The 23,268-nt window shown below is 45.2% G+C and overlaps 1 protein-coding gene across 2 annotated transcripts in view; it reads right to left on the minus strand.

Moving 5' to 3' along the window:
• LOC137376126 (synaptotagmin-14-like) overlaps window positions 1-23,268 on the minus strand; it is a 133,450-nt gene that overhangs the window by 5,905 nt on the left and 104,277 nt on the right. Inside the window, exons 5-6 of one of the 2 annotated variants that reach the window (XM_068044137.1) lie at window positions 5,786-5,975; window positions 453-509 (exon numbers count right to left, since the gene is read on the minus strand). In XM_068044137.1, the coding sequence (XP_067900238.1) occupies window positions 453-509; window positions 5,786-5,975 (247 nt within the window). The remainder of the gene's footprint in view (window positions 1-452; window positions 510-5,785; window positions 5,976-23,268) is intronic. The other variant, XM_068044138.1, reaches the window with a different exon arrangement.

The raw sequence follows: 23,268 nt of genomic DNA on the forward strand, positions 1-23,268 counted from the left end.
CAATTGTATTAAATGTTTTCTGTTTTGTTTTGGCAACTATTAAATAGTTAAATAAATGATTCATTGACTAATGATTAGGAAATAACAGATGTGTTAACTATCTTTATCTGGAGTTTTATAAAAATACTGATCAAAGCATTCAATTTTTTGGCAAAGCAAATATATGTGTTTATCAGAGTTCAGCAGCACCTTTGTTTTAATATCCTCATTCTATATACAGTAATGATGCACAGAACTTTATACCTAGTCTGAATGACCTTTTACCACAGCTTTTTCCATAAGGAGAGATGGTTAGTTCCAGCAGTATTGTTTATCCTGATCACAGAAAATAACATTAGTTAAAAGTCTATTTTAATAAGCCAGCACAAATGGTGGACAGCTTCATTGCTGGCAAGTTTCTTTCACATGAAAGAGACAAGAGCCACTAATAGCGATCCTGTACTGCAACTCACCTCGGATTATATAAACCTGCCCACCTATCAAGTGTTTTAGACAACAGAACAGTCCATCTGACAACAGGGGGTGGAAAGCAGTAAAAGAAATAATGGCCAGATGTCAATAGTTGGGTGAGAAAGGGTCATAGGTCAAAAGTTAAAACAAGGAACACTGTTTACTACAGTGGTAAAAGTACAAGAGCTTTAACAGATTAGTAACAAGAAAGGGTTCAACAGAGAGAATTATTAGTATCCTGATAGAATGACTCAATTTCCCATGATCATGCCATAAAAGTGCCCACTTACTTTGCCATCTCAGTATATTACTATCCCTCCCTTCTTCATAAACAAGCACGTCAAAGGCTCTTGTTTCCCTTGTACTGCATAGTGACATTACATTGCCCATATTATTGACCACTGTGTCCAGAACTGATTTTCTTTGTCATAAAGTCAAGTTTGTGAATTGCCAAGATAACAAATATCAAACTAAAAATGAGCTTATCTGTGATCACCTAGGATGGGCCTTCACTTGTCACTTGAAGTAGGTCAACAAGTCCTTTTGAGATATACATTTTTAGAATGAGCTTCTTTTCAAGTGCAGTTTGTTTTTACACACAGTAATAGTGCAACAATTACAAGCCTTAATGGTACAAGCAATGGGAAAAAAATGTTAACTTTTAACTTTTCACCTAGTCATGTAGTATAAAATGTTAGGGAGTCACATAACCAATCTAACAAAATAGGTTTCAAAAAAAGGTTACTTCAGGTACATGACTGAAAAGGATTATGCAGGAACAAATGATAATGATCAATTTAACAGTGAAATATGCAATTTTAGATAAATGTGACATATTTAGTAAGAAAATTGTTGCAGAAACTGCTTTTAACATGATGATTATGTCTATATAATAAAATAGTAAAAAAGTTACCTACAGTCTAATACACACAACTTTAGTTTTATGAACTTCCTGTGGTTTTACCTCTGAATTCTTGTACAACATGTAAAGTCAATTTTATTGTAAAAGGCCAACATTTTTCAAAACTTTTGCTGATTTACCAAAGCTCTACTTTCTGAAATTTGCCTGTGAATAGTTATTTCCAGAATTATTGCAGAAAAATCTAATTATATGCAAAAAATGGCAAATGTTTAGATTCCAAAGCCATTTTTCAGATTCAGAGCCAAAGCCAGTAAAAAGTCAATGGGTTTAATGATATACCACCAACAAAGGCATTGCTCAGGCATTCAAATCGCATTATGTGGTCAATGTTTAATTTAAATGGAACTTAGTTAGCTTAATAAGCCTAGCAATAAAGTTCTGAGCAGGCTCCTAGCCCTAATTGTGTTGCCAATTACACTGGGCCATGCTGAATGTAGGAATAGGACTCTGTGGGCTGAATTTTACAAACCCCACCCGAGCGGGAGTCGTGGTGGGGGCCTCCTGAAAATACCTCCAGGAGAGGCCTGCCATGGGCCTCGACACTGGGAAGGCCTGGCCCGATATTGCTGGCGGCGACGAGGCCTCGTGGCAGCCCCCCACCACTCGGCAGCAGGAGTGCTATTACATATGTAAATAGAATCATAGAGTTATACAGCACAGGAACAGGCCCTACGGCCCACCATGTCCGTGCCTGCCATCAAGCCTATCTATTCTAATCCCATTTTCCAGCACTTGGCCCGTAGCCTTGTATGCTATGGCATTTCAAGTGCTCATCTAAATACTTCTTAAATGTTGTGAGGGTTCCTGCCTCTACCACCCCTTCAGGCAGTGTGTTCCAGATAAATCAATGAATTAATGAAACTTACGCTCCTGTCATCCGTCCCGGAGCGATATTGGTGCCAGTGGCTGGCACTCCTACACCTTCGGATCCCCCTTCAGGGATCCGAGGCGGAACACTCGTGGGGAGTGGGAGTACATAAGCTTCTCTGTGCGGGGCTGGTGGGAGGGAGTGGCATCCATCTCATCTCAATGGTGTAGGGGATGATGGGAAGGGGTAAAGTCTAAAGTTGATGCACTTGTTTTGGGGGGGAGAGGGCAAGTAATTAATTTTATGGTTTTTGGGGGGGTGGGAGAGGGGCAATTTAAATGGATTTAAGTTTTTGTTAAATTTACCTTTAAATTTAAATTGAATGTTAGCGCTCGAAGCCCTTTAAAAATGGCGTCAGCGCCTGCATAAAGACAGCTGATACCATTGCCAGGGACAGACAGCCCACCCCTTCCATGTCATCAGGGTGGGTGGTCCGCCCCGGCTATTTAAATGAGCCGCAGTGCTTAATATCGTGGTGGCTCCGCGACGTGAGGCCCGTGCGGGCGGACCACCAGTGTTTATGTCCACCGCTGAAGTATAAATTTCAGCCCTGTGCCTGATTTTCCAAGGACTGTGCAGTTATGCACTTTATTATACTGGGCACCTGCCATCTTTACTGGCTCCAATATGTTTTACCAGAGCAAATATCTAACATCAAAGCTCCATAAAGTCATGGTAAAATAATGAAAAATAAATAACCCAATATCAGTAGGTTTCACTATGACAAAAGCCATAGTTTTTGAGATAATGCAAAGTATTTGCACAAAAAACAAATTAGGAATTGTTTCTGTTTAGTGTGAAGTTATTGAACAATAAGAAGTGATTGAGTTTGGAGATTGATATTATAGTTTATAATATATTTTACAGTTTGTTAGCAAATGCTGGCAATACCTTTTGATTAGATATGTTTAGAAGTTGCTTTTTTTTAAATGTGGGATTGCAAAGCATATTGAGGACCCAAAAATGTTTGCAGGCTGGTCCAATAAAAAAGTACCACTTGAGGGCTTATGCAATTATGTAATATCATGCAAACCTAGTTCAGTTTTAGACATTCTGCAACAAAAAGGTTTATGACTTGAAAGAAAAATATTAAGTTAATACGTACAGAACCTTAATTGATATTTTTCCAGATCCGTTTAATAACTTGGGCCAGGAAAATGCTCAAACTACACAAGTTTTAGGCAAAATATTTTTCCCCAGTGTGTAATTGTGCTGACTGGAGAAAATAATACAATATTAATCTGTAAAGCAATGGGAGTATGCAGTGAAAGGAAGTATAAGTGGGACCATAAATTAAATTTCCCCAAATTTCCCTTTAATTTTAGTTTATTTTACTTGCTCATAAAGTTCTATTTTTATTGTAGGTGTAACTAAGGATAATGACACTTGCATGAATAAAGACGACTGTGTTGGGCTGACACATAAGGCTGGAAATTACTGTTGGCAGTAACAGTAGATGAACTGATAATGTATTTGTGTGAGATTCTTCTTTTCACTATGTTAATGAAGCTATTCTCTATTTAAAATAAATATCACCAGTAGTGATTTCTAGCCAGTAAAGAAGATATTGCACAGATTTGATTTTTTTTTTTGTTAGTCAAAAAATGAATATTGCAGTAAGGCCTTCACAGGCACAAAGTGTAATTTAAATTGTAAATTAGGCAGCAACCTAATTAAGATTTTCATGTATGCACAAATGTAACAATATATTTAGCTTTTTACTTTATTGGCTGAATTCAATATCAGAGTATATCATTATTGTGGAATGAAACATTTTATGCTTTGGGCACCCAGTGTAACTGCAAGTAATCCCAAATCAGGTACAGGACAGTCAGCTACAGATGAAAGTTCTTTCTACTCTGCCCCCAATACTATATCTTAATCCCAACTTCATTGGATCACCCACTACTGCACCAATCTATTTCCACTTTTCATTTTTCCACTTCTCACACCAGTCATCTCTTATGGACTGAGAATACCCAGTTATAGATAAATCATTGACGGCATTGTGTCAATGAGTAACGTTTACTTGTAAGTGAGACTGAGGCTGGAATTTTATGCTACCCCAACGAGCAGGATGGTGGTGGGAGTGGGGGTGGGGGGGGGGCGTTGTAAAATGGAGTTGGAGGCTCTGGGAGGCTTTCCCGAATCGCTTCCACCTCCGCCGCCCTTTACGTAGGCCGGGGGGGTGAAAAACGGCCTGCACATCTCAGGCAAATCAAGGCCTTTAAGTGGCCACTTAACGGCCACTTAAGGGCCTTCACCCACCTCCATATGGATTTTATGTGTGGCAAGCGGGTGTCCTGGAGCTGGGAAAAGTTGCCTGGAAAAACCAGGCAGCTAAAGATTGTCCCGGGGGGCCCTGATCATCGGGCACAGGGTGCCAATAGAGGGCCGCCCCCGCTACCCCAACCACCCCTAGCACCCAACACACCCCACCTTCCCCGCAACCGACCACCCTTACCTCGCCGGGGCCCGACCGATTACCCCCGGCAAGGCAACCAAAACTTACCTTTCCTCCCACTACCAGACATCTCTTCATGCTGGGCTGTAGTCCCAGCAGTGGCCACCGCTCCCAGTGGCGCTGCTGGGACTAACAACTGCTGGCCCGCTGATTGGCCGGCAGCTCAATGAGGCGGGACTTCCTCCCTCAAGTGGGTGGAAGTCCCGGCTCGGAACAATTAAAGCCTGGGGATCTGTAAAATACGGAACGGATCTCCAGGCGAGGCGGAAGCGGGTTCGCCAACGACTTTTCAGTCGGTGGCCAGCTCCCGTCCACCCAACATAAAAATCTGGCCTGAGTTTCTTTTAGGATTATTAACGGGCTCCATAGAAGAGGGATTTTCATCCCATCAGCCTAAACTGTACACTTGAATCTTAGAAGCAAAAGAGGACGGGCAATTGATGCATCCACTCTGTGCCAGGCATTATAGGGATCAAATATGATTCAATAAGTAGTCTGAAATTTATTTTTGTCTTTTTATAAATCTGACTATTGAGAAGTAAAAAAAAACAAACAACTAGTTAGAATTTAATACATAATATGATACTGTAATATGAATTTTTTAATAAATAATGAATTGGTTACTCTCTTTACTAGATGACTGTGTGCAGGATCTGACACTGGTAAAATGTAGAAGTAATAACAATTAAACACATATAATAAAAAAATAATCATGAGGGGAATGCTGATTATTACTTCATCAATATGGAGACCCAAATAGCTTTTAAGCACTATTGACACTGTTTTGAAAAGAGCTGGGACTTTATTCCTGACCATATGTTATTCCGTATATTTTTTTTACTAAATTGGCATCACTGAAGATGAAAAAGTCAGGATTTCTCCACAGCTATACCCAATTTCCAATGAACATTACTTTATATGTTTTTCTAATTAATAACAGAAGAGAAATATCTTCATTTGGTGACCAACTGAGTGCCTGCACTATTTCAGAGATTTAAAAAAAATGTAAAAGTTATATATATTTTCAGTCTACACCAGAGTCGTTCATCATTGTTGGATTCTAGACAAGCCTTGTACTCACTAGGTGGTCTGTTCACTGCCAAGTTTTTGAAGTGGCTTCCTTTTATGACTTCAACTGACAGTCTGCCAGTGGTGGCATTATACAGCAGACCAACTAGGATTTCTGGTGCTGAGCCATGTGCCAGAGACTGGCAGGAAGAAGTGCTTTCACTGCAGGACATCTCAGACATGCTCATCTGGGAATCACAGCCCTAGGAGCAAAATATGAAAATATTACTATAAGGTATAAGCACCAAACAAATGCACTGCAACATTTATGTCTTCACATTACTAACCGGAATTCCACTTTCCACAGATCTTTTAACACATGTTTTTACAAGACATCAGCCTATCTTTCTCATTAGATGCTGACTGAAATGAATGCATTTACACTTTATCCTGTTTTTCTTTTAGATTGTTAGTAATTACATGTTTTTATACCTCTATTATATACCTTCAATTCATATAAAAGTTATACACTGAAGCAAGTGGAAATTTGGCAAAAAGGCTCTTGAAAACCCTTATGCCTGCTTTTCTCTGATCATCTTTAATTATTATTTTCCTTCAAAATAGTGCTATAGTCAGAGATACATTACAATATTAAGTTTGTATAAGAAAGTACAAGATTCAACAGGTTTTGTGAATGCAATGAGCAATCACATGACATTTATATTTTTCAGGACAATTCGTACAGGTGCATTGTAATTCTGTTACTGGTTTAGGAAACATGCTGTGGTTATTAAAGACAAAGAGAACTCTTCTTCTTTTGGTGTTGAGATGGATATTATAGCAACGCATAGACTACACTGATGGAATTTTGACTGTCCTTAGCTAAAAATAAGTGGTCTTGTACTGCAATAAAACCTCTGACTGCTGTCATTGTGCATAATGGTGTTAAAAACAATTCATAGCGACATGAATGTAGCACAAGAGTACAAGTAAACAGGCAGTTTTATAGATATTAGTAGGCATGAGCTGATCATACAGCATCAGTCTTCCAGTAACAAGAGGTGTCGCGCCAAATGACTTCTGACACAGTGGCCACTAAAATGCACTCTCCGCCATTCCTGGAGCCTTGGGGATAATAATCGTGCAGCATTGCATTAAATAGTGCTTACTGGTAAAGTACATCAAACATAAAAGTGATCTGCATCTCTAAACAGATTCTGCAGATTAGAAATATTTCAACAACAATATAATTTAAAACAGAAATGGAAAAAAGTATAGTTTTTTTTATAATGCAGTACTTTAAAAGTATATATTGTATTTTTCTCCTTTACTTTAGACCTCCCCACAACTTGAAACTAAATGGGAGAAGTCTGAAGGTAGTCTTTCAACTAATTATTATGATGGCCACAAGAATGGCCTGGGTGTTTTTGGCACATACAGGGGCCGTTTTGCCTTTGGGTGATAGTGTAAAATGGGTTATATTGATTCAGCTGCTCGATTTTCAGGTGAGATGTATAACTGGCAGCTGAATTGATATAATTCGTATTACACTGGGCCTCGACGCCGGGATCCATGGTGGGGGAGGCATGAAGATTGCCCCAGATGAGGCCCACTACGGACCTCGAAGCCGGCAGGGCCTGTCCTGATCTTGCGGCGGTGGCGAGGCCTCGTGGCAGCCACCCCCCCCCCCACTCGATGTCAGGACCTCAATTTAAATAGGTAAAATAATGAACTTACCTGCATTAATGAAGTTCCCGTCACCTCCTGATGTGCCGCCGCGATCTTCATCCTGGCGGCCGGCACTAACGCGCCTTCGGAACCCCGTCCGAGGCACAACACTTGTGGGGAGGGGGGAGGAGGTGAGTTTATCAGCGTGGGAGTGGGGGAGAAGGGTCAAACTTACTTGATTGGTCTAGGGGATGATGGGAAGGGGTAAAGGTAAAAGGTTCTGAACTTTGTGGGGGGAGGGGAAGGTCATATATTCAAGGTAAGTATTTCGGGGGGAGGAAAGAGCAGAAACGACATGGGATGGGAGAGGGGCTGGGAATATTTCTGCAATTATTTTTAATAAGTTCACATGCACTGTCCCTTTAATAATTTAAACTGTCAGTAAGAGCTCTAGTCCTTTAAAAATGGCACTGACGCCTGCGTAGTGGCGCCAGACGCCATTGCTGGGGACAGCTCGCTTGCCTCCTCCACGTCTTCGGGAGGGGGGCAGACCACCCCGGATATATTAATGAGCAGCTGCGTATACGATCACGGCCGCTCCGCGGAGTGAAACCCGCGCGATTGGGCCACCATCTTTTACGGCCGTCGCCGTACTCAGCGGCAGCAACACAGAATCCAGGCCACTATCACCCCCACCATTCTTTTCACAAAAAATGTTCTGAGTGAATGAGAGATGAGCTTTGAAAAACACAGAAATTTATGCTGCAGCTTCCACTCCATTTATAGCAGTGACATTAGCAAAATCATGAATCATTTCAAGTTATTTCCCGTCAAGACATTAACCTTGCAGGGAACACATCAGAACATCAGTAGGCAGCAGCTGGTCTGTGACCACAGGAAGTGAATCTTGCAAGTCTGCGCCCAGTTCCCAGGTAGCTGTCATGACTCCTTCATCTTGCAAGAGTCCCAGGTGCGGTACCTCTTCAGGCCCACATCCAGACTCTGTGGGTGGCCGCTGGGGGATAAAGGTTATTATTCCCTTGGGAGGTGATTGCTGACACCTGATCGAAACCCAGACATGGATAGGGACAGGTGCTACAAACAGAGCCATCTCTTAACACAGACCTGTATTGAATAGACCATTGGCCTGTTGAAGATGCGCTTCCATTGCCTTGACTAGTCGGTGGTGCCCTCCAGTACAAGCTAGCCAGAGTGTCCCATATCGTGGTCGTCTGCTGCGCCTTGCACAACATGACACTGGAAAGAGACCTGGAGATGGATGATGAGAAGGAGCTGGAATGCCACCCCACCTTGGAGGAGGACTGGGAGAAGGAAGAAGAGGAGGGCAAGGAGGGGGAAAGGCTAGTTCCAGAGGTGGACAGTGTTCAAATAGTGGAGGATGCCCGGCTCTTCCATACCAGACCTCAGTGCTTCACCTGATCATCCCTGAGCCTTTGCAGCTGAAGACCCCACAACTCATTTTCCAGTATACAGAGAGTTATTTCACCACAATGACCCTTAACTGCGAGGTCCCATTGGCAGCCATGAACACGCAGATAGAGGGTTCCTTCATCCACCATTGTCCAACATCATAAGGCATGGGCACATAACATTCTCAGGGCCCCACATCCCCACCACCCACCCAACAGTGCAACATTCCCCTTTTGAGATGAGGCATCAACAACACACCTGTCAGACTGCTGAAATAAAGAAGTTATATTGCGAAGCAAACAAATTAACAGACAGATATAGACAATAGCATCCAGGTGACAAATTAAGTGAATTAAACCCTGTGGCGTCTTCCACTCCCTAACACTTCTATGGGGTGCTCTCCCTGTGGCAGAGGATGAGGTGGAAGCAGCCTGCTCCCTATTCACTGCCACCAACTGAGATGCCCATGTCTTCCGTCCTCGTCTTGGAGGTGCCTGTAGGGACTTCCTCCACAGGTTGCCATGCCTGCGCTAGGGCAGGGGCTGCCTCTGTCACTAGGCCCTGGCACACAGAGTCGGAAGGGGCGAGGGGCCAAAGGGTGACATGGTGACCCCTGAGGAGTGGAACTTTCGTCAGCCACGACGATCATCTCAGCCCTTTCCTGGCACCCATGGATGCTGGAATCGGCCACAAACTGGGACACAACTGGCATCCAATCCGAGCTCCTTTGTGCCATCAGTGACACTGAGCAGTCAATGCTACAGAAAGTTTCCCACCTTCTCTGCATATCAGCATGCTGCTCCTGCAGCCACTCAGAGTGATGCTGCATATGGCTTTCCATGAGGTTGCCCAACCTCTCACTGGACAAGCTCATCAATCCTGTCATGCGACTCCTCCATTGCCTGCCCAGGGCTCTGCAAAACCTCAGGGAACTCCCACAGGCAGGAACTTATCTGTCTCTGGTTCTCGAGGCAGGTCCTCCTTGTCTGTGACACCCGAGGCTCAGCATCTTTGCCCAGAAAAGCATTGCTGTGTCTGTTCTCCGTCCTCTGAGGGGGACTAACCACAGGTGACTCTACATCACCCTCCTCCTTCTGCTTGCATGTGCTGTGATATTCACCCAGTGCTCCCTCTTCTACACTAATCTGTGGCCCAACTGAGGCAAGTGGCTCTGCACTGGTGGAAGGTGCTGAGGTATGATATGATGGTGCTGGTTCCATGGACTTCCACCACTACTGAGGATGTCGGTGCCAATACTGCAGGCCAACTTTGGTGCTGCTCTGCAACTGGCCCTGTGGGAGACACAAGAAAATGGAAATGAGAATTGGTGCTACCTAACAAGTGCCCCAGCACAACCAACTCCTCATATGACAGTGGTCTAAGATCCATTGCTCGCATTGGGCGAGAGTCTCCTCCATGCCCTTCACCTCAAGAAACAGCTATCAAATGACCCTGTTGCTCATGGCCTCCCGTCTCGCCATCCCCCATTGAATGCCTCAAAAGCACCCTGGAGATTTCCAGCACCACCTCCTCCATTGCTGTCAGCGTGTGGAGCTGGGCCACTCCACCTCCCGTTCTGGCCATCTCCCATGTATCATAGGCTCTCTTCTCCTGCAGGATGAGGGGGAAAAATTCATGAGTAGGTTGCCCTCCCTTATCTCTTCCAGCATGACATACACATGGGCTGATGTTCCCCTCAGTAATGTCCCTTTTGAATGTTGCCTCATATGTAACAGTGGCTGCGTCTCAGTGTTATGACCATTCACTTACTCTGACAATGTGAGGGAGAACTATTGACATTCTGTGAGGTCAGCTCGCATGCTTTCTGGTGCTTAGAGAGTTGGTGCCCAAAGAACCAGGTGCCACTGGCCACTTACCTTACCAGACCACAAGAGGTCATTGAATCTTCTTCAATACTAGACCCAGGTCCTTCTTGTGGATCCCCGGCTGCTGACCTCCGTGGCCGCCTCCATCCATGCCCTCTTGGTCTCGCTGGGTGGATCTCTCCTTCCTGAGGCCAGGAAGAATAGCTCTCTCCTCTCACACTGCAACAATTAGTGAGGCATCAGAGAAACGGGGTGCTGCCTGGGGACGTATGACCATGCCCACATAGACCCTCAAGTCTCCCAGGTGCTGCATTACTGATGACAACAGCAAGCCCAGTCATGGCTGCCACTAGCCTTTTAAGATTGCCCTCAGTGACTTGATCCCACCTTCAGGATGCTTCCGGCACCTCCAATTGGGCGCAAGGCTCACACTCAACTTTACATTTAAAAAGAGAGCTGTAGTCAGGATCCGGAAATATTCTGGGTGTCGGGTTCCCAATTCCATAACGAAAATTCAGCCCCATCTGTTTTGTTCCCCCACGAAAGTGGAATTTCATCCCTGCTGAGTTCAAATTTGATATTGGGGGTGGTTGGGGGAGGAAGTTCTTGTTCATTCATTTAAAAGTTTTTTCAGATACCATACTTTCCACAATTTGGAATATCACAAATTTTTCAACCCAACCTATTTGTTAAGCCTGTAATTTGTTTCAAAAGGAAATCTTAATTTGCGGTGAAGGTTTTTTGAACTTTTAGACTGAGTTAATAACTTTCCCTGTCCTCGTTTAAAATTCACTTTCATTTATACCTCAATTAGTACTGAAAAAGAGGTTAGATGTCTTAGATGTCATATATGGACCCATCGCCTGTTCTTCTCTTGGTTTGTGCATTCACGCCATTTATACTAGGTAGAGAAAATTGCCAAACCATGCTTACTTCTATTGCTGGCTCATTCTCCCATACAGTATCTCCAATTTACCTAGCATTCTTGCTGCACTATTAGCAACTAAAGAAAATCTAAATGAAAATAAAATACTAAAATAACACCAGCATAAATTTACATATAAATCTTACATATGCTCACACCTCCTGTGCTTACCGGAAATATCACTTTGTGTTACTTTTGTCTAGCTGTCACACCTTGGTATCAAGTTTAAACTATTAGGTTTAAATTTCCAATATACTTATTGTATACCTATCTTTTAGTTCTCTCAGCTTCAGGTTTGCATCCCCAAGGTAGATGGTGCCACTTACTTCAAGTTTGTTTTTTGCCCTGGCCTATATGTTTCTGCTCCCTGTTGCCTGGGGACAGATCTCTCCTTCCACCTGCGATCAGAAAGTTGATGTGCAGTCCTGATAAGTTACCTACTGCACCAACCCAAACATCTCAAAAAACCCCAGAAAAAAAAAGAAAAAGACAGAGGGCTGGGTTTTAGCAAGACTTCGACGTTGGGCTCCGTGGCGGGGGGCTCGAAGACGGATCCAGAAGAGGCCCACCATGAACCTCGACGCCAGGAGGACTCCACCCGATCCTCCAGGCGGCAGTGAGGCTCCGTGGTGGCACCCCGCACACCCCCCCACCACCACCCCCATTCACCCCCCCCCACCCCGCTGCTAGGTGATGGGACCTGAATCTAAATATTTAAATTAATAAAATGAATATATTTACATGGACTTACCTGCGATCTTGAGGGCCTGCCGTGATCTTCGGTGCGGTAGCTGGCACTCCCACGCCTTCAATTCCCCGTCCGGGGAAAGGCACATGACACTGGTGGGGAGGGGTGAGCAGTTAATATTTTCTGTGCGAGGGGAGATGGGGTCAAATGAACATAATGGGTGTAGGAGATGGTGGGAAGGGATGAACTCTAAACTTTGTGCAGTCTTGGGTGGGGGGGCCAAGGTCACATTTAAAAGGCAAGTGTTTTGGGGGGGACAAATAATTAATGTAATTATTGTTGGGAGGTGGGAAAGGGTCATGTAAAGTTTACTGGGTGAATTTGGGGGGGGGGGGGGGGTTACTTCTTTAAAAATTTAAATATGCTGGCAGGGCTGGCTGCCCTTTATAAATGGCGCCCGCATCTGTGCACAGGCAGCTGACGTCAGTGTTGGGGACACATGATTGAGGGGGGGGGGGGGCCGCCCGGGCTATTTAAATGAGCCGCCACATGGAAGATTGCGGGGGCTCTTTGGCGTGCAGCCCGCGCAGGCAGGCCACCATTTTTGAAGCTCGCCGCCGAGATCAGTGGCAGGCTCTTAAAATCCAGCCCAAAAAGAGAAGACTAGAGAAAGAGACAGAATCACAAGTCAGAGACAGAGAGATGTAAAAGTGGTAAGGAAGAGAACAAGACAGGGATAGAGACCGAAGCAAATGAGAAGTGAGACACAAAAGCATTAGAGGACAGAAGCAGAGACAAGAAACAAAGATAGGGAGAGAAATACAAAACAAAAATACAGAAGGAAAGGAGCTCAGATCGATATACTCTCCTTCCCCAATAAGTAAACAAAAGAAAGCATATCCTTCAACTCATGATGAGCACTGCTAAGGGAATCATAAATACTAGTTTTCTTCAGCTGGTAGTGACAGATATTAAAAGAATCACTGTATTAAGAGTTGCAATAGTGACTTATTTGGTGCACATGCTTCAAGGTTTGGTTATGAAGTCATTATAGCTGCTTTCTGCAATCCCATTGAACCAGATTAGGTCTCTAACCTAGCTCTGGGCCGGAAACATGGCGTTCTCCAGGGTGACAATAGAAATCAAAGTTAGATTAATGCACATTTGCATATAAATCCAAATCTGTTTTGTATAGTAAATAAGGTATGATTCCCTTTGCAACTGGAGGCCTTTGGAAATAAGCCATGGATTTTCAATGCCAATGTAACCTTGGAACCAGCTTGCACAGGAAAATCTTATTTTGCCAAAGAAATTAAGCCCACTTCCTTCAAACTTCCTTCCGAATTATGTTTGTATCTGGCCCAACATCCTGCTGGTACATATTTTATCACTTTCAGTAGATTTGACACTTTGTAAATCTCCCTTCAAAACTATACCTCTAAGAACTGAAAACTAATGGCAGAAATTGAATTGGCTCATGCTAGTGTAATGTGTAAAGAATAATTTATGGAATTAAGTTCACTTCCAATTATATTTTAATAAGTCACTTATTCATATAACTCAAAAGTCACAACATTCGGCATTGAATTTTGTTGAGCTACTAGAAAACAGAAGTCCTGCAATTAGTTGTGTAAGGCATTGATTACATGATCATCTTCAAGTGATTTGGTTAATCAGAATTTGTTGAATTTGAGTGTTTTGGTGCAACTACAGAAATGCATATATACTTGCAAACACCTTAATGGTCCACATTATGCTGTAATATTGGGCAGAGTTTTAACTGCAAAAAGGGCTGGGTTCGGGTGTGGGCAGGTGATTAAATCCCCCAAAAATGCTGACGTGGCGAAACCCGACGTACTCCTGTTCACATCCGGCTTTTACTGGGGCGTGTCGGAGGCATGTTGGAAACTTCCGCGGAGATGTCGGTTCTGTCAGTTAAATATGCTAAGGGACAATTAACTCTGACTTTAACAGCCACCACACACGTTTCATGAGCTGTGTGAAATTGCCAGGGTCAACAAGGCGAGAGCACAGCAGGGATTGATAGTTCTGTGAAATTGACAAACTGGAAAGCCTTTAAAGACTGAAACTGCACAGCTGCTTCCTTGCCTAGGTGAGAGGTTATTCCTCACAGGACTTGGTCTGAGAGTCTGCTTTTACTGTTTTACAAGTGATTTTCAACATTTTGGAAGTCACTTCTGCTATCTTGGACTTTATTTACCTTGACCAGCACTTCCCTGCTGACAACCTTCACTGCAGCATATGCATCTCTAGCTTGGACCTCTGATGAGGAACAAGAGGAGCAGCACCAACAGTAGCGGCAGGAGCTGCTCCCTTCTCCTCAGCCAGCTACTACTCCACAGGTCAGGAGACGATGGAAACAGAGCTTCAGCTCAAAGGAGGCGATGCCCCCTGCACAGGGCAGAGGATCAGCTTCCTCAAAATGACGGAACGACAGTGCCATAGGAGGCTCAGGCTTTCACAGCAGGTCATTGCTGACATCTGCAGCCTCCTGGAACAAGATCTCCTTTCTAGTGGACCAGGTGGGCACGCATTGCCAGTGGCTGTCAAAGTCACCTTGAATTTTCGTCTCCAGCTCCTTCCAGAGATCTGCTGGTGGCATCTGTAGGTGCTGCCCACAAGTGCATCTCGCAGGTGGTTGATGCCATGTTTGCTTGGGCCGCCACTTATGTCCTCTACTGATGAGGCCAGTAAGAACCAGAGGGCTCTTGCATTTGTTGCAGTAGCTGGATTCCCACAGATACAAGGAATTATAGGCTGGACATATGTGGCAATAAAGGTGCCCCCAGATCAACCAGTAGTCTTTGTCAATCAGAAGGGATTCCACTACATCGATGTGCAGCTGGTACGTGACCACCAAATGTGAGGAGCGGAGGAAAGATACAACCAGAGCCACATGAACACAAGGTCATTTATTGAGCAAGCTAATGGGTTGCTGAAGATACAATTCAGGTGTCTAGACAGATCTTCAGTATGTACCAGTAAGGGTGTCCAGAATGGTCGTGGTCTGCTCTGCTTGCACAACATTGTGCTGTAGAGAGGATTGGAGCTTCAGGAGGAGGAAGTGAGGACCACTCTGCATCCTCAAAGGAGAAGGAGGAAGAAGAGGAGAAACAGGATGAGGAGGAGCCTAATGTGTCCAGGGTGCCTGCAGCCACTCACTTAGTTGCCAAACCAGCCCGCAACAGACTCATCCAGGCACGGTTCAGCTAACTTAAGTGTGTGAGGCCTTATAGCACAACAATGCTGAACCCATTGACCCCATCAACACAAATAAATAAATCATTCCCACAGCCAAAAATCCCTCCATTACATTCACACCCTTTGCTTGTCTTCCACTCTGAATATACCATTCTTCTCAAGGCTAATGTCCATTTGGAAGGCGGTGCGGGAGCAACATTGGCGTTGGCTCGATAATAGACTTGAAATAAAGTGCATGATTGATTTACATTTTTGCAATACATTAAGACAGTAACATTTTTATAATCATCCAAGTGTATCTACTTGTGCAACTAAAAAGTCTTATTTTTCCTAATACTTCCACATAGTGCTACCCCTGTGGCTTCAGCAGAGCTAGAGACAGGTTGCTCATTCCCCTGCTATGACAGCTGAGGTGCCAGTGGTGGACATCCTCTGGGTTGGGGGTCCGTGAGGGCCCCACAAGCACCTGTGCAAGGACAGACTCAACCATCAGGACGGGAAGCAACACGTGGTGCTCTGATAGAGGTGAGGCGAGGTGAGTGGTGGAATGGTAGGGTGGCAAGGGCTGAGAAGTGTGAGCGTCTTGAGTAGAGTTTCTGCTTTCTCCAGCTTACCTCTCACAGCCCACCTGCACTTCCCTACTAGCCAAGAGTTGGACAGCACTTTGCTGCACTTCAGCAAGGTACTGAATGGCTAAGGCAAGGCTTCCCTCCATCCTATGTAAAGTGGCAGGCCAGTAGTGAGGGTAAACATCCATGAGCTGCCTGCCATGTCTGGTGCTCCATGCAGCTGACCACTCTTTCCATGGAGGTGGACATCATCACAAAGGTCAGAGACATGGCACGCGAGTTTGAGACAGATTTCTCCAGTCTCCCTCCAAGGGTGTGCAGTGCCTCTGGAAATGCTGACAAAAGCTCGCACATTTTCTGTTGCTGCTCCAGAATTGTCCTCTTTGTGGATGACCTCCGAGGCTCAGTATCTGGTCTAGCTGAGCAGAGCTAGGAGTGTCCTGCGTGCTCCAATGGGGAGTCTACACTGCTGCCTGTCTCCAACACCTGCTCATGCTCATTTGTGATACGTGCTTCAGCATGTGACATTAAAGCTTGGAGGCCCCACCAAGATGTGTGTATCTGTGCTGGTAGAGGCTGCGCATGAATCATGCGCAACCTCCTTTGAGAACTCCTCAGCCTCCACCCTCTCAAGCTCCTGTGTCACATTTGAAGGGCATGAAAAACATGAATTAGAACTGACATGGAGAAAGGGTAAAGAGTCAACATTGTGCAGATGTTCACATTTCAGTTAGTGGTAACTACAAATCAACATTAGTGTTATGTGCCATGTGATTTCTAATTCTGTCACGAGGCAACTGCAAGACCCCCATCTTTCCATCATCAATGACCATACCAAGATCCGAACCACTTGCCGAACCAAGATCTTCTACTCTGCAGCGGTCATGGTACTTTCACTGAAGGGCCATGCCCGCTTCTCTGTCTCTCCCTTAAGTTCTGCGCTCTCCTCTCCTGCAAGGAGAGAAAGCAGAGAGTTGAGTGTGAGAAATGGATCTTGCGGAGTGGACGGAATGACATTTGTGGAGGGTGACTTTGTGGGACAGGTGTGAGGTGTCAGTAAGATAAGGGTGAGTGTCAGTTCAGATGGGGATATGAGGAGATACCGCGAGACTGAGGAATGGGTGGAGCTGCAGGGTGTGTTGGTCTGAGGAGTGCTGTGGTGTTGTGCAGGAGAATAATGGACAGGTCAAGGTGATAGTGTTGGCACCTCAAAGTGGGACACTACTCACCTTTCCTGCCCTCATGAGGTCAATGAACCTCTTGCAGGTGCAAGGGACCACACGCCTGCTGCTCACTTCATCTGCCACTACCAGCCATGCCTGTTTGGTCTGAGAGGTTAGCCTCTTCCTCCCATCCACAGAAAACAATACTTCTCTGCAGGTTCTCATAGCCCACAAGCAGAAGCTCTAGGGAAGAGTCAGAGAACTGGGGTGGGGTGGTGATTGGGGGGTGGGGATTGGGGTGGGGGGGGGGGGGGGTGGGAGGGCATGGTGGGGCCTTCCCACATTGTGCTTCAATCCTTGTGAAGCCTCAGGAACCAATCTGGAATGCAGCCATTCTGACCCCTGCCAGGGGCACTTTAAATAGAAATCCTTCTTTTGACAGGTGTGGGTTGTCACATGCCCGGACTCTAATTGGTTGGGGAAACCCGGGTGCAGGATGCTAATGCTGTGATGGAGTTAAACTGCCATGGCAAACAATCTAGCAACAATCGGGGTCCAAACCTGCTGCCAGCCACCCCTGCTGCAAATGGGTCAGTTACATAAAACATTACGCCCATTGCATCTGATGGCACGTGCTATTAAATTTTCTTGCAAGTTCAGGTTTTTAAATTATTTGTGTGGCAAGTTGCTAAACGTGTGAGCTGATAACTTCACAGCAAGAGTAACCAGGCATCTGTGACCTGAGTGAACAGGGCAAGTAATTGTGTATCTCCTTAACCAATCAGATTGATGGGTTGTGAAATTAACAGCTCAACGATTAAGAAGGCAGTGCAAATTTCAGTGTGTGAATTCAATGTCAAATCAGGTAAAGAAAGAGAAACAAAGAAAGGGCAATTAAGTTCAGATCGAGAGAAAAAAAAGAGACTGAAAGGAAAAGTAAAAATGTTAATGTTCTTTTTAATTTTACATTTTTGAAATTTCTAACAACAATTAAAACCTGTAGGAATGAGAGTACACTGTAATAGTTAATTTTCAGTGCCAAAAAGGTTATTTGGCAGTAATTTACTCTTATCACATTGTCAAGAGGGTACTTAGACTAGAATGAACATGACTTAACTCTCTGTGGTGAGTTTAGTTCATATCTACTGCACAAATAAAACACCTTCATGCCATTCAATGCCAGCCAACCAGATTCCATTTTTGTGAAGCTAATGGTGGAGCGGCACAACTTGATAAAATCTTTTGGACATCCATGTTAAACATTGCATCTGCTCCTCGCCTGAAGTCGCTGTAGCATTCGCACATAAATAATGGTAAGTATCATCAATCTCACCACTATTTTGACAGGAGTATCTGAACTGGTGGTCCCATCTCATATCCACCCACCAACAACCTCTCACACTGCTCAATGCACCATACTACCTTCACTCACCCAGTAGCACATCCTGACACTCAGACTTACTCCTAACATCCTTGTACTGCACCTCACATACATACTCCTCTACACTTCTCTGCAAACCTACAGCTATTCAGCTATAGCAGGCATATAACCCAACCATAATAAGAGCAAAATAATGCAGATGCTGGAACTCCGAAATAGAACATAAAGTGTTGGAAATACTCAGCAGGACCGGCGCATCCGTGGAGAGAGAAACAGAGTTAATGTTTCAGGTCCTTCATCAGAACTGGCATAAGTTAGAAATGTAACAGTCTTTGAGCAAGTGAGAGGGGGAAGGGGAAGTAGAACAAGAAGGAAGGACTGTGATAGGACGGAGGGGGGAGAGGTTAAGTGACAGATGTCATGGAACAGAATGCAAATGGAGTGCCAAATAGTTGTAGCGAAAGTCAAAGCATGAGTACAGATAGAGTGCTAATGGCAGAATAATGAACAAGTCTGTATGAAAGTAAAAACATGAAAAATAAGTTTAAGGCTAGCACATGGTTAAAAATAAATAAAATTTACCAAGACTACATATAAAAAATAAAGAAATAAAATAATACATTTTTTAAAATGGGGCTTATGATCTGAAATTATTGAACTCAATATTGAGGCCTGAAGGATGTAGAGTGCCTAGACGGAAAATGAGGTGCTGTTCCTCGAGCTTGCGTTGATGTTCACTGGAACACTGCAGCAGGCTGAGGACAGAAGTATGGGAATGAGAACAGGGTGGAGAATTAAAATGGCAAGCAACCGGAAGCTAGGGATAACGTTTGTGGACCAAGCGGAGGTGTTCTGCAAAGCGATCGCCCAATCTGCATTGGTTGAAGAAAAAGGAAGACATATCAGAGGCGCTGTTGTGGAAGGTTGCATCATTGGAACAGATGCGTCGGAGATGGAGAAACTGGGAGAATGGAATGGAATCCTTACGAGGCTGGGTGTGAGGCAGTAGAGTCAAGCAGGCCGTGGGAGTCGAAGGGCTTATAATAAATACTAGTGGACAGCCTATCCCCAGAGATGGAGACAAAGAAGTCGAGGAAGGGAAGGGAAGTGTCAGAGATGGATCATGTGAAGGAAGGGTGGAAATGGGAAGCAAAGTTGATGAAGTTTCCAGTTCGGGGTGAGAGCAGGAAGCGGCACCGATACAATCATCAATGTACCAGAAAAACAGTTAAGGCAGAGGGCCTGAGTAGAACAGGAACAAGCAGTGTTCGACATATCCCACAAAATGACAGGCATAGCGGGGACCAATGTGGGTACCCAAAGCAACACCTTTTATTTGGAGGAAGTGAATGGAGTTGAAGGAGAAGTTGTTCAATGTGAGAACAAGTTCAGCCAGGCAGAGGGTGGTGGTGGATGGGGGGGCCTCTGTTTGAGGAAGAAGCGGAGAACCCTCAGACTATCTTGGTGGGGAATGGAGGTGTAGAGAGATTGAATGTCCATAGTGAAGAGCAGACGATTAGGGCCAGGAAACTGGAAACTGTCGAAATGACGTAGGGCGTCAGAAGAGTCATGGATGTCTGTGGGAAGAGATTGGACAGGAGGAGAACAAATAGAATCAAGATAGGAGGAAATAAGTTCAGTAGGACAGGAACAGGCTGAAACGATTGGTCTACTGGGACAGTCCTGTTTGTGGATTTTAGGAAGGAGAAAGAAGTGGGCTGTGTGAAGTTGCTGGACTATGAGGTTAGAAACTGTAAAGGGAAGATCTCCAGAGGAGATGAGGTCAGTGACAGTACTGGAGACAGTGGCTTGATGTTCAGTGGTGGAGTCAAGGTCCAGGGGGAGGTAGGATGAAAAGAACAAGAGCAGGTCAGAGGCCAGAGGGAGGGGTCCAGGTGGTGGGAGAGTACTGGAAGTGGGTGAATGGGTCCGCTGGTTGGGGTGGGGGGGAGGACTCCTGGCCAAAGAAATAAGCCTGGAGGCGAAGGCAACAAAAGAAAACCTCAACATCATGTCGAATGCAAAATTCATTGAGGTGGGGGTGTAAGGGGATAAAACTAAGTGCTTTGCTAAGTACATTTAGCGTCAGAGAGGGGAAGATCAGAGGGTACTATGAATACACGGAAAGGGGTGAGATTAGGAGAAGGGATGGGGTCAGAGGGAAGGGAGGGGCAAGAAAGATCCGGAGGGGTGTTGGTACCAACGACATACAGTCATTGACATTCTACCCTCTCTCTTGCAGGAGCTTAGGGATGGGCAATAAATGCTGGCCTAGCCAGCAATGCCCACATCCCACAAATGAATTAAAAAAAGTCACCCACAATAGGAAAGAGACCCAAAGGACTGGCGATGAACCAGCATGCATCCATCCCTTCACCATCCTTGAGATGGTGCATAAGATAATGGGCACCAGTTACACTGAACCAGAATGTTGGTAAGTTGCCGCCTCATGCACATTCTCCACTCGCTCCTCACTCTCATCCTGAAAGGTGCCATGAAATGGAAACTGCTGATGAAGTGGATGTGGACCTCTTGTTTTCCTCCCCATCTGCCCTTCCCTCACTCCTAACTTACCCTTATGATTTTGTGCTTTTAAATCATCAAGAACTGCTGTCTGCTCAGCCACTGCAGCCTCAGATTCAGGAAGAAACACCGGTCATTTGAAGTTACACTCAGAGCCACCAGCTCAGATACTGCCACTGTACGTACCTTAGAGGCTGGTTTAGAATTAGAATTTGCACATGGTGAGTCACTGGGCACAATTGGGTGGCAGCCAGTTTAGGAGAATAGTGTGCAAACTCCCTGGACAGATAGGCCGCAGTTGAGTTTCACTGCAAGGGACTCAGACGAAGACCTCGTTGGGGTGGGCTACAGGAAGATGCTGATGCACACCAAAATTCTTGGTGCATTAGCAAGCCTGTCAGACAAATTGCAGGCACTGGCTAGAAGCATAGAGGAGTCCAGCTCCAGTGTGGCACAGAGCACCCCGCAGAGTCTGAAGCCAATTCTTTCCAAAGCGCAAGTGGTGGGCACCTCCATGGCAGCACTGCCCTACCGACCCATGGCAGAGTGTCTGCCTGCCTGCTATCTCAGTTTCCACTGCAACACAGGTAGAGGCCTTCCGATCCATCAGTGCCACAATGAAAGCTCAATCAGAGGTCGTGAGATCCTTGGCTGCTGCCATCCAGGCACAGAGCGCGGCCATCGTAGATGTGGATCTAAGTGCTCAATGGGACATGAAGGCTCTCACAGCAATCTGTTCTCCAGCAGATTGCAAGGATTGCTGAGGTGCCATCCCATGGGAGTGGCAGTGGCACCGTAGAGCACAATCCTGCTGTCCTCTCTCAGGATGACTCCATTCATGCTCCCATCACTGCCACTCCACCAGTGTTCTTGCTGTTGCCTCTCAACCAGCCAGCCCAGACTGCTGCCACCTATGCCAAGGTGGTGCAGTCCAAAACTGGGCCTTCAAGGCCCAGAGCTGTTCCAGGGCATCCAAAAAGGCCATCTGCAGTCTCCTCCAGTGAAAGTCAGCAGCCTTCCACTAGCTACGCCTCAGCCAGGCTAGGCTAGGCAAGGGCATCCTCAAAACAGGCACTAAGGGGATGCACTAGGATGATTAGTTCTGAGCCTTTAAAAATTTCAATCTACCTGAAGGGCTTGAAGCCCTTTAAAAATGACGCCGGACACTGTTGCCGGGGATGGAGTGGCTGCCCCCTATACGTCATCGGGGGCGGACACTCCACCCCCTCTATTTAAATGAGCCCCATGTGAAATATCGCAGGGGCTCAGCGATGGCCGCTCCACGCGGGCTGACTGCCAACTTCAAAGTGCGCCTCCGCGATTTGCCGCCCACTAGTAAAATTCAGGCCTATGTGTCATGTCTGTTAGTTCCAGTCAAGTGATTTCACATACGAACACAGGAACAGGAGTAGGCCATTGAGCCCCTTCTGCTATTCAATGAGATCATGGCTGATCTGCGACCTAACTCCATATACCTGCCTTTGCCCCATATCCCTTAATACCTTTGGTTAACAGAAATCTATTTAAAACTAACAACTGATCTACATCAATTGCTATATGAGGAAAAGTTCCAAACATCTGCCACGCTATGTGTGTAGAAGTGCTTTCTACTTTTACTCCTAAAAGTCCTGGCTCTAATTTTTGGACTATGCCCCCTAGTCCTAGACTCCCCAACCAACGGAAATAGTTTCTCTCTATCTGTTCTCCTTAATATTTTGAAAAGTTTGGTTAAATAACCCCTTAACCTTCTAAATTCCAGGGAATACACCAACATATCTCCTAATTTTTATCTGTAGTGCGCAGGTGATTTGTTTAAGTGTGAGGACCCTTAATTTGCACGGTTATGCATGCATGATAAGTTAAAGGGGCTGACTTGCGCTTGGCCTGCACGCAAACTTTTGGGTTGCTGTTTGGCCGTACAGCTTAGAGGGAACATTGGATACAGCCCTAGTTTGTGTAATGTCTCCTTGTAAGTTATCCCTTGGAGTCCAGGTATCATTCTGGTAAACATATGTTGCACTGCCTCCAAGTCCAATATATCCTTCCTAAGGTATAGTGCCCAGAGGTGCTCACAGTACTCCAGGTGTGCTCTAACCAGGGCTTTGTATAGCTGAAGCATGACTTCTATCCTTTATCTTCTAGTCCTCCAGATATAAAGGC

Source organism: Heterodontus francisci, chromosome 13 (genome assembly GCF_036365525.1).
Source record: "Heterodontus francisci isolate sHetFra1 chromosome 13, sHetFra1.hap1, whole genome shotgun sequence".
In the NCBI taxonomy this organism is placed as follows: Eukaryota; Metazoa; Chordata; class Chondrichthyes; order Heterodontiformes; family Heterodontidae; genus Heterodontus; species Heterodontus francisci.